Raw genomic sequence first — 15,594 nt, 5'->3', positions numbered from 1 at the left:
TGGGTTTTGAAAGTTGTCTCTGCTCCAAAGATAGAAAGTTTAATAACATTGTTTGAATGCTTTTGAAAAACTTTATCAGATTGATATAACTTTGCGTATTTTTTTTATTTATACTTTATTACCTTAATCAAAAACATACAGATAACAAAAATAAAAATTAGGTTACAAAAGTTATAAGGCTACGGGCGGCCTTATCGCTAACAAGCGATTTCTTCCAGGCATCCCTAACCTCTTGTGTATTTTAGATAATTACGTTAATATTGGAATCGTTGCAAATTACATACAAAACTATCATACCATTCAATTGCCTAAAAATATAGCTTATTGTTATGGAAATTAAATGTATTAATTTTCTATGGTAGTATAAAGTTATAAGGTTTTAATAAAACAAAAAATGTTTAATAGTATATTTATTCGATCTCGCCGTTACACTAACTACTGAAAAGTTTTAAGTGTGGTAAAATAATATTAAACTATATTATACATTTTAACCGATTTCAAAGAACTCAAAGTTTACAATTAGAAGTCCGAAATATTTCTATATATAGTTTTCAACATTTTTGATGCTACACAATGGTCTAATAGAAGGGTTTTTAATTCAGTCAATATATAGTCCCCTTGTAAATAAACTTATTTTTATTTGTCTTAAACACCACCATCGATGCAACGAGTATAGTTGAAACAGTGTAATATGATTAAGCTTTTATAAGAATTTTAAATATACAAAATAAATATCGCTTCCGTAACAAAATCACTACACTTAACCAGCCCATACAATTGACTTTTCACACTTTGTCTTCACTGATACCCTGGACTTCATTTGATTTATTATTGGACAATTCATTAGTTACAATATCTAAAGAGCCATTTTTACTAAGACCGCATATGGATAATAATTTTCTTAATTTATCACGCTTTTTAATACAATACAATAAAAACATTAAACACGTTAAGACAATAACAATAATACCGACTATAAAAGGTGCGCTTTTGTCTAAATCGTCGATAGCCCTTTCGAATTTTAATGTTTCATTTGACAAGAATGATTGTAAGGGAGCGAAATATTCCAAGATCCCTTCAGTTGACAGTTCAGTTTCACCGGTCATTGCTTCTAGAACAGTCCTCCAGTCTTCGCTTGCGCCAAGCGACATTCCCTTACTGAAACAATAAAGTGTTCAATTCAAATAGTATTGTGCGCGGCTTACAAAAAAAATTACGAGGTGCCTATTTTAAAATTATTTATTTTTATTATAATTAATTATTTATTAATTAGTTTTGCATTTATAATATTGCGTCGGATTCCGCAAGTTACTGAGAGGTTTAATATTAGAACCAACAAAGTTTTGTTTCCCAAAAATTATACTTAAAAAACCAAAACAATTTCATTGTTTTCTTGAGAATACTATTGTTTGATACGAATTCTTAGATTGAAGATAAAAGTTTTAACTACATAAAATTACAATGCATACTGCACATTTTTTATTAATTATTTCATAAAAAATGTCATATCAAGCATATACATATACATTTATCCTGTGACAATGGTTTCATTCGTACTGAAAATAAAAGAGGGTTATTATTCAAAGTTCTGGCTCTATATTCAAACCACCAGCATTAGTAGAGTCGCAGGCTATAGTATATTTTGTTTTGTTTAAATAAGCTTTTATTTTGAACTATTGACAATTTACATGTTTCTTTGGTACCTACTTATTATTCACGCAAAAAGCTCAATTCTCTACTGAAACTATAATATTGCATGGGTACAATCATTAGTATACCATTATTGCGTAAAATAATGAGACACATTTGACACATTTTTTTATAATTAAATAATCTGAAACCCTTATTATTGACGCTTAAGCCCTTATGTACGCTGAAAATAGATGCCTGGACAAACCGGTACTCATAGTGTGTTATACTCTAAGGCCCTTTCTCCACTGCTCCGGTCCGACGTCGGATACCGGAATGAGTCATGAGAAAAATATCGGAAGGCCGGATTTCGCTTCTCCACTATATCCGATCCGACAATAATCGATACTTGTGTATTTATCATGCAACACTTATATTAACTAAAACCCATATACTTAATTTTATTAATAAAACGTTCTATATTTTAAATATTTTATTGCCCTGGCTAGTTTATTACTTTTCTATATTGTCTATCTTGAAATATTAAAATCTACTTAATAAATAGTTCACTAATACTATGGTATAAAAATATAAATAAATAGCAACATAATTTGGTTTGGTCCGGGTTATCCAGATTCTTTCAAATTCAAGAAACTATAAATAAACCTATGAATAATAATTTATAACCTCTTGGATATACTTGGACCGATAAAACACCGCGTTCCGATCTAGCAAGTTATCGGATCGTTAAAAACCGGATGCCGGAGTAGTGGAGAAGCACGTAAGTACTGTTGTTAGTTTCTAAATCGGATCGGTAATTAACGTTTGCCGGACCGGAGCAGTGGAGAAACGGCCTAAGGCAAATCATAGATTGGAAAAGTGATGTCAATTCCTACAGATTATTCCCTCTAGGACCAACTCTCAGAACCTCTAGGACAAATATACCAAAATATAGATTAAAAAACCCCTAAAGTTGTTGATATACATTCGCTTTGAGAGGAAATTAAAATATGCATTACAAATACATGCAAGTATAAAAGAGCTGTTCAATCTTGAACTATAACTTGAAGTATCCTAACTCAAACTCAAAATATATTTATTCATGTAGGTAAACAAGTACACTTATGAATTGTCAGAAAGAAGTTAAATTAATTGTAACTTTACATTTACTACCAGTTCGCAAGTCAAGGGCGTAGAGCGGATAAGAAGAACTGGCAAGAAACTTTCCGCTATTTTTTTTAATCGCCAAGTATTGTCATACAAATTGTTTAAACTGGAGCAAATCAATCCCAAGGATTAGGATCATTTAAGTATTCATCAAATTTATAAAAAGCTTTATTGATTAATTTTCGTTTAACGAGGGCTTTGAATTTATTAAGTGATAATTCTCTAATTCCGCTTGGGTGTTTGTTGTAAAAACGAATACAATAAATAAAAGTACCCCCTAAAAACCCCTGGATATCTTGATTGTCTCTAAATTTTGGGGGGAAAACTAACAAGTTGGCATCACTGGATTGGAATTGACGACTTATATAAAAGTTACTTTCAATAATTATGACCTCTTAAAAGTCACGGCATTTTACCAGACTTAAGGTTGTAATATGACCTTTCCTTGCCTAAAACTATAATAATAGCCTACGCAAGGCAAATATTGTTTAGAAATATCGTTTAATTTTTGTTCGTACGTCCGAATAATATTTTTCTAGTTGGAATGGTAATAGAAAACATGAAAATGTTTAAAAATTCCATGAAACCGTGTAAAAATCCAACGTTATCAATCAACATAATAACGTTTCTTTATACCATGGGGTTTCCCTCATTTTCTTTGCTTCATACAAAAATATACATCTAAGTGTAGTGAATGCGATATAAAATCTCAATTGATATCGTGAGTAAAAAACATGTACAAAAACATCTAAATCGTATTTTAATTCAAATGTGTATTAACTATTAAGATTTTTTTAAAGAAGCATGTAGGTACATATTCTAAGAAGTAAACAATGTAGAAGTGAACAACATATTGAAACCTGAAATTGTTTATTTTTTGTTTATAATTAAGTTTTTACACGCGTTTTTACATTCAGTGTATTTACAAATTTCAAAAGTTATATGGTGAAAACGTGTTTAGTATAATATATAACTATTTTTTTAATTACTGACATAATTCACCTTCAAAACCGGAAGATGCAATAAAATCGGACGCCACCAAAATATTAATGATTTACCTTAGAAGTTTTCCCGCTTCCTTATTTCTGTGTATGGAGCATTCGTGAAGAGGTCCTGTGTGGTTCACTGCTTTACATAAAGATCGTAGTATTTGAAATTCCAATATGTGTGAAATTAGGTACCTGGAATAAAAACACGGTAAAATCATGTAAACAGTGAATTTGCCACACACGTTTTGCTGTGAAAAAAGAAACGATGTTTAGCCAAAATTTAAGTAAATAAGGTAATAAATGAGAGTTTAATACCAGCCCTGCGATTCTGTAACTCACTTTTCGAACTCACACAGCGGTTTTCGCATCGGCAGTCGCTCTCAAATCAGTCGTGAAGCAGTCATTTTATGATTTGGCATTCTGATGAGGTGGGAGCTTGTAGTTTATTGTTTATTAGAATGCCAAATCATAAAATGACTGCTTCACGACTGATTTGAGAGCGACCGCCGATGCGAAAACCGCTGTGTGAGTTCGAAAAGTGAGTTACAGAATCGCAGGGCAGTTCATCTCGTCCGTTCTACGCCATTGATTTAAGAACTGGCAATGAAAATTAAGAAGCATAATTATTTGTAAAAACGATCATAAGTGTTCATTTATACCTGTAAATTATATTTTGATTTTAAAATATAATTGCCTGTCACGACTCCCATTTTGGCCGCGAACTTTTTTTATTCTTGTTATTATCCCGTATGTTATAGACGTATTGGATTTTGACAGCTTTTTTTATTGGAAGCAAACGGGCAGGAACGGCAGGCTTACATGATGTTAAGTGAGTCCGCCGTCCATGGACACTCACATTTCCAGAACCGGCAACACACTTGCAAGCCAGTGTGTTGCCGGCCTTATAGGTCTACACATTGTTTCTTATATAACGCCCAGAGATACAGGGCATAGGCGAGGTGCATTCTGTATGTGTTATAAATTCTTCTTTTCTCACTTGAACATGTACAAGAGGCTTCGATGTGCTGGTTTCCTCATAATGTCTTATGAGCAAATGTTAATAGCGCACATGAAAAGATAAACGGTGCACAACCGGGCCGATATCAGGGTCTCTTTTTAAGCTATACGATAGTTTACAGCTGTTAAGGCTTTCTTTTCTATTGAAAGTCTTGCTCGTCCATTTCATAGTTCCGGCTAATAAATCCTTATATTTGGAGCCAAAGTCAAATAGTAACCTGTTAAAAAAACTTACGTAATATATTGCACGTGCGAAACCACATGATACTTCGAAGCCGGGTCTAAATCGCTTTCATTGCGAAGAGTCGGTGGCGAAATCATTGTCTCTCGTATCCTAAAATTATATAAAGTTACACCATATGAAGTAAACTAGAAATTGTGCCATTGAGTGCATAACCTTATCTGGTGAATGAAAGCTGTCTATAAAAGGTATGGTCTCTTCTGGTTGATAGACGCGTAGTGGAAAATTTTGTATACATATGTTACAGGTCAATGACTTCTGGTGAACGCAATAAAAGGTTTTTAGTACGAATAAGCTTCTAATCACACGTAGACTCACGTGTCATTAATATTAAGGTTTGATTATAATTGAAGTTTTGAAGTTATACTTCTTTTGGCGCGTTAGGGAAAAATTTTGAGAGTAAATTTTTACGATGCGCGCGCACACCGTCACAAAAACCGATACCCTGAAGTTAGCTATAGTCAAAATTTTAGTTATTTCCATTGTTAGTGTCGTTTTTTGCTACAAACGTAGAATTTTTTTTTTTAAAGATTTTTATCCGGTTACGCCAAAGAAGTATAACTTCTTACGCGTGTACATACTCGTAAGTACCTACACACGTTTCTTTTATCGACAGTACCACATTACTCGTATTTAAGATAACTGTACCGTTATTTTAAATTTATATCTATGATACATTCATGATAGCAACACATGTGGTCACTATGTTATAAATGCGTGACTAATTTTACAATTATACATTTAAAATAACTGTAAGAGTGGCATTGACAAGTAGAAGACCAGCCTTCTGTGCCTGACACGTGTAGATTTTTAGATACATATTTATAGATAGATGTTTTGTTTTACCGTGTTAATGCACAGCTGGAAATCGAACACACGACCTCAAGTATTAAAGTCCCTAAAGCCTTTAGAGTCTAGAAGAGCACTACACGTTAGTTATTTTAATAATTATTTTGTTATTTTAAAAATCCACCAGTGAACAGAAATTATTAAAAATCTGAAATGTTATAAAACTACTAAATAACTGTTGCTCCAGAGATCTCCAGACGTTGAGAAATTTACTTATTTTTTTGTTATAAAATAGGGGGGCAAACGAGCTTACGGGACGACCAAAAAGGGCAGTCTGCGCAGCCCATAGACACCCATTTTTAGTGGGGGCGCTAGTTCGCAAAAGAAAATGCCTAATAATAATGCTTAATAAGAAATTTAAGGTCTTAAGTAGCATTCAAGTTATTGTTGATCTACAAAACTACTCTTATTCAAATAATAAATTTAACTTGTAAAAATACCTAAGAGTTTTCGTATGAAGGCATTCTCAAGGCTGAACATAACAAATCCTTTTTGAAAGAATGCTTGATATAATTATAATGCGCTGGTAAACCCTAACAATTTAAGACAAGCGGCAATTAGTTTATAATGCAAAAAATTGCTTATATAGCTATGATAATAATAGTGAGAATTGATACTCTATTCTAGTATTCCGTTATACTTGACTTTACGTTAAGTATCTAATGCAAATTAAGTTAAGTATCTAATGCAAATTACAACTGTAATCTGTCCTCAAAAGAACAACTGTCGTCTATTAAGTTATTCATATTTTTAATTAGATTTTGTAGTTTAAAATCGTGCGCCTAATTAGTTTATGTAATGATGCATAGGCCGGACCTCTTTCTAGTTTATTTTTTTACTAAATCCAGGTAACTCCTTATGGTCGACCCTGATCTTGATCTGATAAACGTAAAGGGGAAAAAATCAAAAGCACTTCATATTATACCTATACTCGTAACATTTTAAAATGTGTTAGTAGTTTTAATTACCTTTTTGATTATACAAAACAATACTCCTGACATGAAAATATTCTAGTTTATTCGTTGATGACCATAGCTAATAGCTAGCACATTCTCATGTTACATAAAATCGTAAAATAAGAGAGTGCTAAAAATTATTTAGAAACATGTGGAAGTAAAGTAAAGAAAAGAATACAAAAAACAGCATAAAAATGAGACTAGTTTTCATAATTTATCTCAAGGCTAAGAGGTATTCATATTCAAAAGACATATTCGAAAGTAGCAGACAGAAGAGATCAAAAGTGGCGCTATAAAAAGAAGTTTATTGAAACTGCATACCTGATGTTCCACCAATGTTCATTCAAGTTCTCAGTACTATTAGCAAAAACGTCCCATCTCCATTTATCAAGGGCATAAGCGTAGCCCATCAACGGAATCTTCTCCAACGCCAGCCATAGAAGATGGTTGATCATTAATTCTTCACACTTTCCTAGAGGGTTTAAGATCCATGGCGACGCCAGCTGCACCGCAACAATGTCGCTTATGGCGTCGTGAAATGCTGTAAAAACCACAAGCTTAGTTATGTGGAAATCTGTTAATTATTGTGTAATTTCATTAATGATACAATGGGAACAATCATTTCAGTACCTTGAAAGACACAATTAATGTAAAACAATGTTACTAGGTATTATAATAATAATAAGCCTTTATTCATCCACATATTATTGACATAAATTTAATAAAAATAGATATAAATACAATTTTAACTAAGATGCGACCCCTGTCCGGGAGCAGGCCTCCTCCAACTTTTTGCACCCTAATTTATTTTGTGCCATAGTCATCCCATTTGTTCCAGCTACCGTCTCGATCCCGTCTAATCGCTCTTCTTCCTATGTTCCTTTTTCCTTTTGGACCAGGCCATTCGGTTCTGTCCAGAACTCTGTCCAAAAATGTCCTGTCATCTGCACAACCGGCCGGATGTGGCCTGCCCATCTCCATTTAAGATTTAGGGCATTATACGTATAGTATAGGGAGTGTTCAAGTATTACGTCACGCAATTTTTGGAGATTATTGACCCCCCTCCCCCCGTGTAACGCGTCATAAAGTTTTTCTGTACCCAAGTACAGTACTGTAACCATGTATAGTAAAACGTTTCGTGACCACCTAGTGACTCTTTATACCTAAAAGTTACCATTATGTTTTGTAAAGTACTGGAAAGTCGAATAATATTAACAATAACGCGTAATTCAATCCCCGCCCGCATCGTAACGTTTTACAAAGGCCCCCTCCCCCTCCCGAAATTCGTAACGTAATACTTGAACGCTCCCATAGTTTCTAGGTATTATAATCTTGTATATAATATGAGCCTGGTCAATATTATGTATTTTTACGTGTAGATAAAATCTGAGTTCAAAAAAGCGGTTATCAAGGCCACACAGTCAAACTAGGATAACGTTTTTCTATTATTTTCCTGCTTAAAGTATATATTATATTAGCTTTTATGTTCTTGTATCTAAATCAATATATACATAATAATCATTAACTTTATATAGTATTTTGAAGTTGTTTTGTTTTCCGTTCGGATTTCACTTAAGTTTTTGATCGTAGCGGAGAGTGCCAAATGAATTTTGTTATTGATTTGAGTTGAAGGTAATTTAAAGGCATTCTAATATGGCCTTCTGCAGTGCATATTATGTTCAGAGTTTTTTGTTCTAGGTTTCAAATGAATGTTTATATTTTCCAATAAATGACTGGCTATATTTAAAAACATAAAAAGCTAACCATTTTATTAGGAAGTCGATAATAACGAATGTTAACGAATAATAACGAAGTCAAATCAAATAGAGACAAAGAATAAATATCGTATCTTTTGGTTGAAAACAATTAGTGTAAAAGGAAATAAAATAAATAAATAAATATCTTTAATGCGCAGCGGCGAAACTATTTTATCAACACACAATTATTAAATGTAACCCGTTACTTCTGTATGTTATTTTTTTCTATATCTCATTTTGACACCAGCTTTTTGCTTACTTTGAAAGGTTATTGCGCTCAATAGTCAACTTAATGTATCGTATTTATTTATTACTGTTTATTACTAAGCACAGTCGTCCTTATTACAAATCGTTGATTCAAGTTAGTATTGAGTTGGTTACCATGGTTACCATTTTGTCTGTGGAAATACCAACGTAACCATGGTAACAAAAGGATGTTGTTATTGGACCTTAGATGTAGATAGGCATAGCACGAACTATACATTATACAACTCAAAGAAATATTTCCTTCTAAAAATGATCTTACGCGATGGTATTTTTGAAATGTAAACAATCACATTTATAATTTATACAAATAGTTCAAAATGGAAAATGGAGCCATTGTGGCGATCAGACTGGTCTGTCCTTCCTCCACAAGACGATCATGAGTCATCATTTTTATTCGATCGCAAAATATCCATTGATAAAGAAATCGATTCCGTTAATGCCAGTTAAAGTATGAATTCTGAAAGTATCAGCAACAAACTGTGGCCTGTACTGTCTTGTTAACTAAGATTATAACTAAACAGCATTACAGTTTCAAAATTTAAAGAGTAGATTTACTAAAAATATATATTCTATTGTATTGAAAGACGGCGACTTCGGCGATTCTTACCAAAATATTAAGGCTATTACATGTGCTTTTCGAATGTGTCGAAGTGTCCGTAAATGTTAATTACATTACATTTTTTGAAGTTATACTTCTAGGCGCGTTATGAAAAATTGATAAGAGTGAAATTTTACGATGCGCGCGCACCGTGACACAAAATTAACAAAGAAGTTGCCCACGGAAGATGCTACGGCATTGGACATAATTTAAAAACATCATTCGAATAATAATAGAATTTATGTTTAATTTTTCAAATGTAAACTGAACTTTACTGACTATAAGGACTCCCTTTCCAGTCTTTGATTATTTAATTGTAATTAATTATTTGCATGCAATCAAAAACTATTTTTAATAATGCCAAAGAAGTATAACTTCTTACTCGCGTACATAAGTACCCGCACTCTTTTTTTATACACATACCTTTCTATAACTGTTCTTTTTTAACCCTAGCTATTCGATTTAGGTATTCGTGATGGCCTCTAGTCGTTTGTCGTGTCAAACTATCAACATGCTCAATATGAAAGAAAAATCTCCTACTTGCAAACAGATGATCGAAATTCTTAAAAAAGTTAACTGATTTTAAATACGTAGTTTTATAACTAGCCTTTCGTAAGCGCATTCAAGCGTGTTATACGGGATATGGCAAGCCATACATTACATTCATTAGAATGGCAATAAGTTTGTATAACTTGTTTCTTAGAAATCGAGGGAGATGTACAGTTAATTCATTTATTCAGCTTCTGTTCTAAAAATATCTGCTGACCTAATGTAAAGACATTCTTGAAGAGTGTGTAGGTTAGATGTTCCTCGACTATTTTCTAAAGAAATAAGATAACAATAATTTTTGCGTAAAATAAGTTTTACAGAATGAATAATTTTTGCGACATCATTTAAACATTGAAAGGTCGGCTTTTTAAATATCGTTCCACACAGAGCGCACTCCTTGCCGCGCATCACCGGCCCGTCTGCTATTCCACGTATTTCCGAACAGTTACGACTTAGGGGCCTTCAAGAGAAGAGCATACCTTAAAAGCGGGCAACGAACTTGCAAACCTCCTGGTATTGAAGGTGTCCATGGACAGCAGTAGACACTTAACATTAACAGACCAAATAAAGGTGGAGATATAATAAAGTAAAAACTCTTAAGGTGTCTAAGTCGCAAAATCGTGTCTATGCGCGCGATAAGTACCCACACATTACACAAGAACGAGCCACATTGTCAGCTACTGTATGTTTACCAATCATATGTTTTATCAATGGTAGCTTTATCTATCTACCAATCCTAAGAGAATTATTGTTTCACTGTTAATAGAACAGGCCATAACTGGTCATCCATATTGTGATCTCTGTGTATGAACCAACAAAGCATTAATGCTATTACATCTTAAGTGCGTCTGTAATATAGCCTTTCTTTTACTGTATATGCCTTAACCTATTAAGACTATTAACTATATATTGTTTTTTTTTTATTGAGTATAAACTTCAAGAATTATTTTGTTATTTTTTTAATCTTATTTTTTTCGGAACCTTGCCTAAGGGACTTCTTTTAATAATATATTTTAGTTATTATATTTTAAGGTTAGTTATTGTTTTTATTGTTCTTTTTTTTGTATTTATAAGCTAGGTTAAATTATAAATTAATGTTCTTTATATAAACATCAGATTATATTAAATATTTTTAATATATTCTATAAGCCTTACATCTAGTGATTAAGCCGGCTTACCTCAAGAATTATTTCGCAAGACTTTTCTTTCTTGAAGCATATTATATTATTTAAACAATTATTTTAAAATTATAGTTACCAGGGTTTGGACCATCTCTAAACAAGGGCTGTAAGTTACTATAATGCCGGAAATACTGGACATGCCCCAACAATCTTGCTGCGCGTGAGAGTCCGACTACTGGGTCGGTCAACTTTTCACCACACCATTTAATCCTAAATATATAGCATACGATTAAGAGAAATGGATTATTGATTTAATTAAAACTTAAATTATGTGTCCAAACTTAATCTGCGAATTATAACTGAATTTGTAATTAATTCTTGAGAATTTTTTGGAATTAGAGTTTCACTTAAAAACTTATACTTAGTGCCGTCTCATGGCTAAGTTGTCTAAGCTTATAATTAATTTAGATCTAACATTATTTATTTTATTATATTTATTGTTTATAACCTTTTAATAAGCGATATTTAGAAATTACATAGACCTTTTTATGTCATATTATAATAATTCTATGCAAAAACAAATCTATCTGCACCGAGTACTTATTGACGTGCAAAAGAATTGCAATTGCAATGCAGATTTTAACATAACTTTATAAAACTGTTCAAAGTCTGCATTGCAGGACTACAAAAGACTTCAAAACACTAGTTAACTATACCAAAATAATGTACCTGTAATTAACACCATCGCACATGTCATGGCTAGATGGTAGACAGTTAGCCGTAGTCGGTGCTTCGTTAATATTTTCGTAGGACTCTTTAGCGCTTTCAAAGCCCAGAGATTGGTAAAAATCATCTACCGTGTCAAATAAACTCGTAGCTGTGAACTTGGTGAAATTGTCCCGTTTTACATCAGGATATGGAACCACTAAGGGGTATATTGCCTGCCATTCTTGGGCCCATAGATTTCCTGGAAAGTGTATTTGGTCACAATTTTTATCAGGCGCTTTAAAATCAAGCGTTATTTAAGTCAATCAAAAAATAGAGAGTATGTAAACTTTTTTTTTTTCAATTTATTGCTTTACATCTTTAATAGACATGTTCAAAACTACCCTCGAAATTGTAAATAATTAGATCATATAATTTATATTATCATTATGTATGATGAGATTGATTATCAATTGTTTCGGTATAGCAAGGCATCGAAGGTTTTAATTAATTTACCTAAAATGTGTCCTGGTATTAACCCATCGTTCTTCTGAAGATCACGTTTGTACAAATCTTTCAACTTAGCCCGTACATAACGGTGTAATAAGGTATACAATGGCTTAACTTCATTCCATAATCTATCAACTGTATTAAGAAAATCATCATCTTCATAATTATATCGCCACATATCACCCGCATCTTTAAAACCTTCTACCTGAGCTGCCGTATTCATTCGTATGAGATAATCTTTAAATATCGGTCGTACTTTCTTTCCCGTTGCATCCCTGTATGCTTTCCAGTAGTACTTTAGTTCTTCTGAATTGTTGCTCGTTTTAAACAAAGTTATTATATCTGTAATGTTAATGACATTTTAGGTATTTAATAAGTTTTAGTCGGAAATCCTAGTTTCGACTCCTGAGTCCAATAGAGCAAGGGGCAGATGTGAATCTGTTTGTTCATCAACATACGAGTCACAAAACAGTTGATAGTGCACCGATGACTGATCGAATACTTACTTATAACAGTCAATAATAATCAATGAAACAAGCTCATAGGTGTGTTTGAGATATCTGTATATTTGTAATATCAAACAATATGTGCATATGTATTAACAGAAAGAAGTGACCAAAGATTAGAAAAATCATACCATTCATAGTAAGAGATGAATCTTCAGTGTCACACGAGGACTTGTACGCGCAAACTGTAACTCGACTCCAAATGCGTTGCATCAAATCTATTTCTTCTCGTTGCTGTAAATAAGCAAGCTACATATTATAAAGTTCTAAATCGGAAACTGATAGTCTTTTTGATAACAACGACTCCTCTCGAAGCGTATCTTGAAAATTTGTAGTAAATTCGCGTTTTGTACGTGCCGCATACATACATACCTAGTCCTTAATTTTAATTTTGTGAACTAGTTTTTAAATCGTCACATACGTTTAAAATAACATTAAGTAATTAAGTTTATATTGGAGTCAAATGAAAATTTAAAGCGCAAATACATGCGTTTACCACTTTATAATCCTTTATTGTAACATCATGTTCTTGAAAACTATCGCGGGTAAAATTTGGTGAATTAGGAACGTTTAAGAGTTTTTTAATCAAATTTATATGATGGTATACACGATTGTTTATTCATTATACTAGCTTAAATTACTTATTATTTCTAAAATTAAATAGTTACGTACTTTGCTCTGTGGCATTTGAACATTAGTTCCCCTCTCTTTGATTATTCGTAATTTTCTTTTCAATCTTAAGTCGTTATTATTATCGATTTCATTTTTATATTTTCTCTTTATTATATTCCAATATCGACGTTTGATTTCGTCCTCCTCGGCAGCTATTTGTACCTAAAAATAATATAAAAAGTTGCTAATTTGTATGGTATGGTATGGTTGTAGGTATCTCCCCCTTGAACCATCTACAGTTTCCCCAAAAACTTAAAACGAAATTAACCTGGTAACTAATAGTATTAGAGAAGGAAGTTTAGCATCCGGTATTCAACACTGAGTAATTCTTTCTAACAGGTAGATTGTTGATTTTCATTTGTATGTGTTCAATTATTAAGCTAGCCAGAATTCTTGCCAGTACGGCGAAGGAAACATCGTAAGAAAACCGTCGCCTCGTTGACGCGTATCACCTATACTGAATCACCTCTAGAGAAAAATTCGTCCGGTCCGGGTAATTATTTTGATTCATAACTTAAATAACTAACCATTTTATTTTTCTTTACATCATTACTTGTATCTGTAACGTATGCCCACAAAGCTTCTTGAGATGTTTTACACACATCAAGACTCAGCTTATCCATTTCTTCCATGAAGATTTCAAGTGTTGCGTTTTCCTTATCCAACTCGTCTAATTGCACCTTAAAAGTATCTACATCGTCATGCTTAATTATAACTGTGTCTGGATCTAACACAGTTTTCATTGCAAAGTCTAAAAACTTTCTATCCTTCGACTCTTCATCTATTTCTATTTCATGACCGCTTTCGTCAGACTGCTCTGTTTTATTACTTTTCTCCATACTTTTGTCGTCGGCTGACATTTCTGACGTTGGGTTCGTGAGAAATTGTACAGCAAAACATGCGGTCAGCGATATTAAGAAAACAAAAGATTCCTGTCGAATATGCATTTCCTAAAAGAAAATTTAAATATATAAATTGCATCTGGTTAGATCTAAAAACAAGACTGCATTTAATATATTTTATTGCTATGTGAGATAACAAAGCCACATTATAGAACAGACAATGGGCCTGGAGTGATTATTAAATAATCCAACTAGCGATTATGTAATAACCGTCCGTGTTGCAGAGGATACAGCTAGCTACTCTTAAGACCATAGCATTGTATGTAATCAACATAAATGCAGAGTAAATTGCTAATCGCCTTACCTACTCGTTTAAGTAATTACAGTGCACTTAATTTCATTTAAAAAAAATTAAAAACCAACCAATATTTAATACTAACGTAAAATTCTGTTCACAGTAACAATATCACAAAACGTAACACAACACTGAAAACATATTCCTATTACACATTCCAAAATGTAATAAAACTATAGTTTCACCAAATCACCGTTCATGATATGTCGCGGCCATCCGATGTTTGTGAATATTCCGTACTGTTTAATCTTTTTGTAATGAAAATTTTTGAAATGGAACAATGAAAAGTTGATTTGTTTTGAAAACGTGCGTCGGTGTAGGAGCGACGCGGCCTGACTTGGGCGTAGACGCATTGTTGTGCCATATACAGCATATAGGAATGGTTCAATCGAATCATTAGGACGTTCGCGTGAGACCGGAAGGTATTATACTAACACCTTATTAACGTTTTGAAAGGATTAAGTAAGCAGCGAACTGCAGGTACATACTATAATTTCCCTTCTATATATCTTCTCATGAAATATTCATTTTATTACAAAATACCTACATATTTTTTTAGTAAAATGTTTTTGAGTCTTCATTAGTGAGATAATGAGTCGGACATCAGGGTCTCTATCAAAATCATCTCTACCTACATCAGCTTTTATAGTAACGTGAAAATATTTTAAATCAAAGTCAAAGTCAAAATCGTTTATTCATATAGGTAACACAATGTACTTATGAACGTCAAAAAAGAAATACATATTAAATGCTTCTAATTTTACATTTACTGCCAGTTCTCAAATCAAGGGCGTACAACGGAGGAGAAGAACTGGCAATAAACTCTCCGCCACTCTTTATAATCACCAAGTTTTGACGTGACAA

At 32.8% G+C, this 15,594-nt stretch overlaps 1 protein-coding gene across 4 annotated transcripts; it reads right to left on the bottom strand.

The window, feature by feature from the left end:
* Positions 1-397: 397 nt before the first annotated feature.
* LOC125060457 (angiotensin-converting enzyme-like) lies at positions 398-15,165 on the bottom strand. 4 transcript variants are annotated; one of them, XM_047665361.1, is made up of 11 exons: positions 14,740-15,165; positions 14,061-14,483; positions 13,534-13,695; positions 12,993-13,095; positions 12,362-12,697; positions 11,870-12,107; positions 11,277-11,410; positions 7,170-7,389; positions 5,038-5,136; positions 3,855-3,977; positions 398-1,158 (listed from the first exon to the last, which is right to left on the bottom strand). In XM_047665361.1, exons 2-11 carry the CDS (start codon positions 14,478-14,480, stop codon positions 786-788), a joined length of 2,208 nt encoding a protein of 735 aa, XP_047521317.1. In that variant the 5' UTR covers positions 14,481-14,483; positions 14,740-15,165; the 3' UTR covers positions 398-785. The 4 variants fall into 4 exon arrangements, with proteins under 4 accessions (XP_047521317.1, XP_047521318.1, XP_047521320.1 ...); XM_047665362.1 differs by having other exon boundaries at positions 14,799-15,165; XM_047665364.1 differs by having other exon boundaries at positions 14,924-15,165.
* Positions 15,166-15,594: the final 429 nt, after the last annotated feature.

This window comes from Pieris napi, chromosome 21, assembly GCF_905475465.1.
Source record: "Pieris napi chromosome 21, ilPieNapi1.2, whole genome shotgun sequence".
In the NCBI taxonomy this organism is placed as follows: Eukaryota; Metazoa; Arthropoda; class Insecta; order Lepidoptera; family Pieridae; genus Pieris; species Pieris napi.
Note: the sequence above shows the minus strand (reverse complement) of the source record. Positions and strands in the feature narration are given on the sequence as shown.

Excerpts from the sequence above, each read along its gene's own strand:
- LOC125060457 (XM_047665361.1), bottom strand. The coding sequence starts at position 14,480 with ATGCATATTCGACAGGAATCTTTTGTTTTCTTAATATCGCTGACCGCA. Across the intron at positions 13,696-14,060 it reads ATGTAAAGAAAAATAAAATG|GTACAAATAGCTGCCGAGGA; the intron begins GTTAGTTATTTA and ends TATTATTTTTAG. Across the intron at positions 5,137-7,169 it reads GAACATTGGTGGAACATCAG|GATACGAGAGACAATGATTT; the intron begins GTATGCAGTTTC and ends ATATAATTTTAG.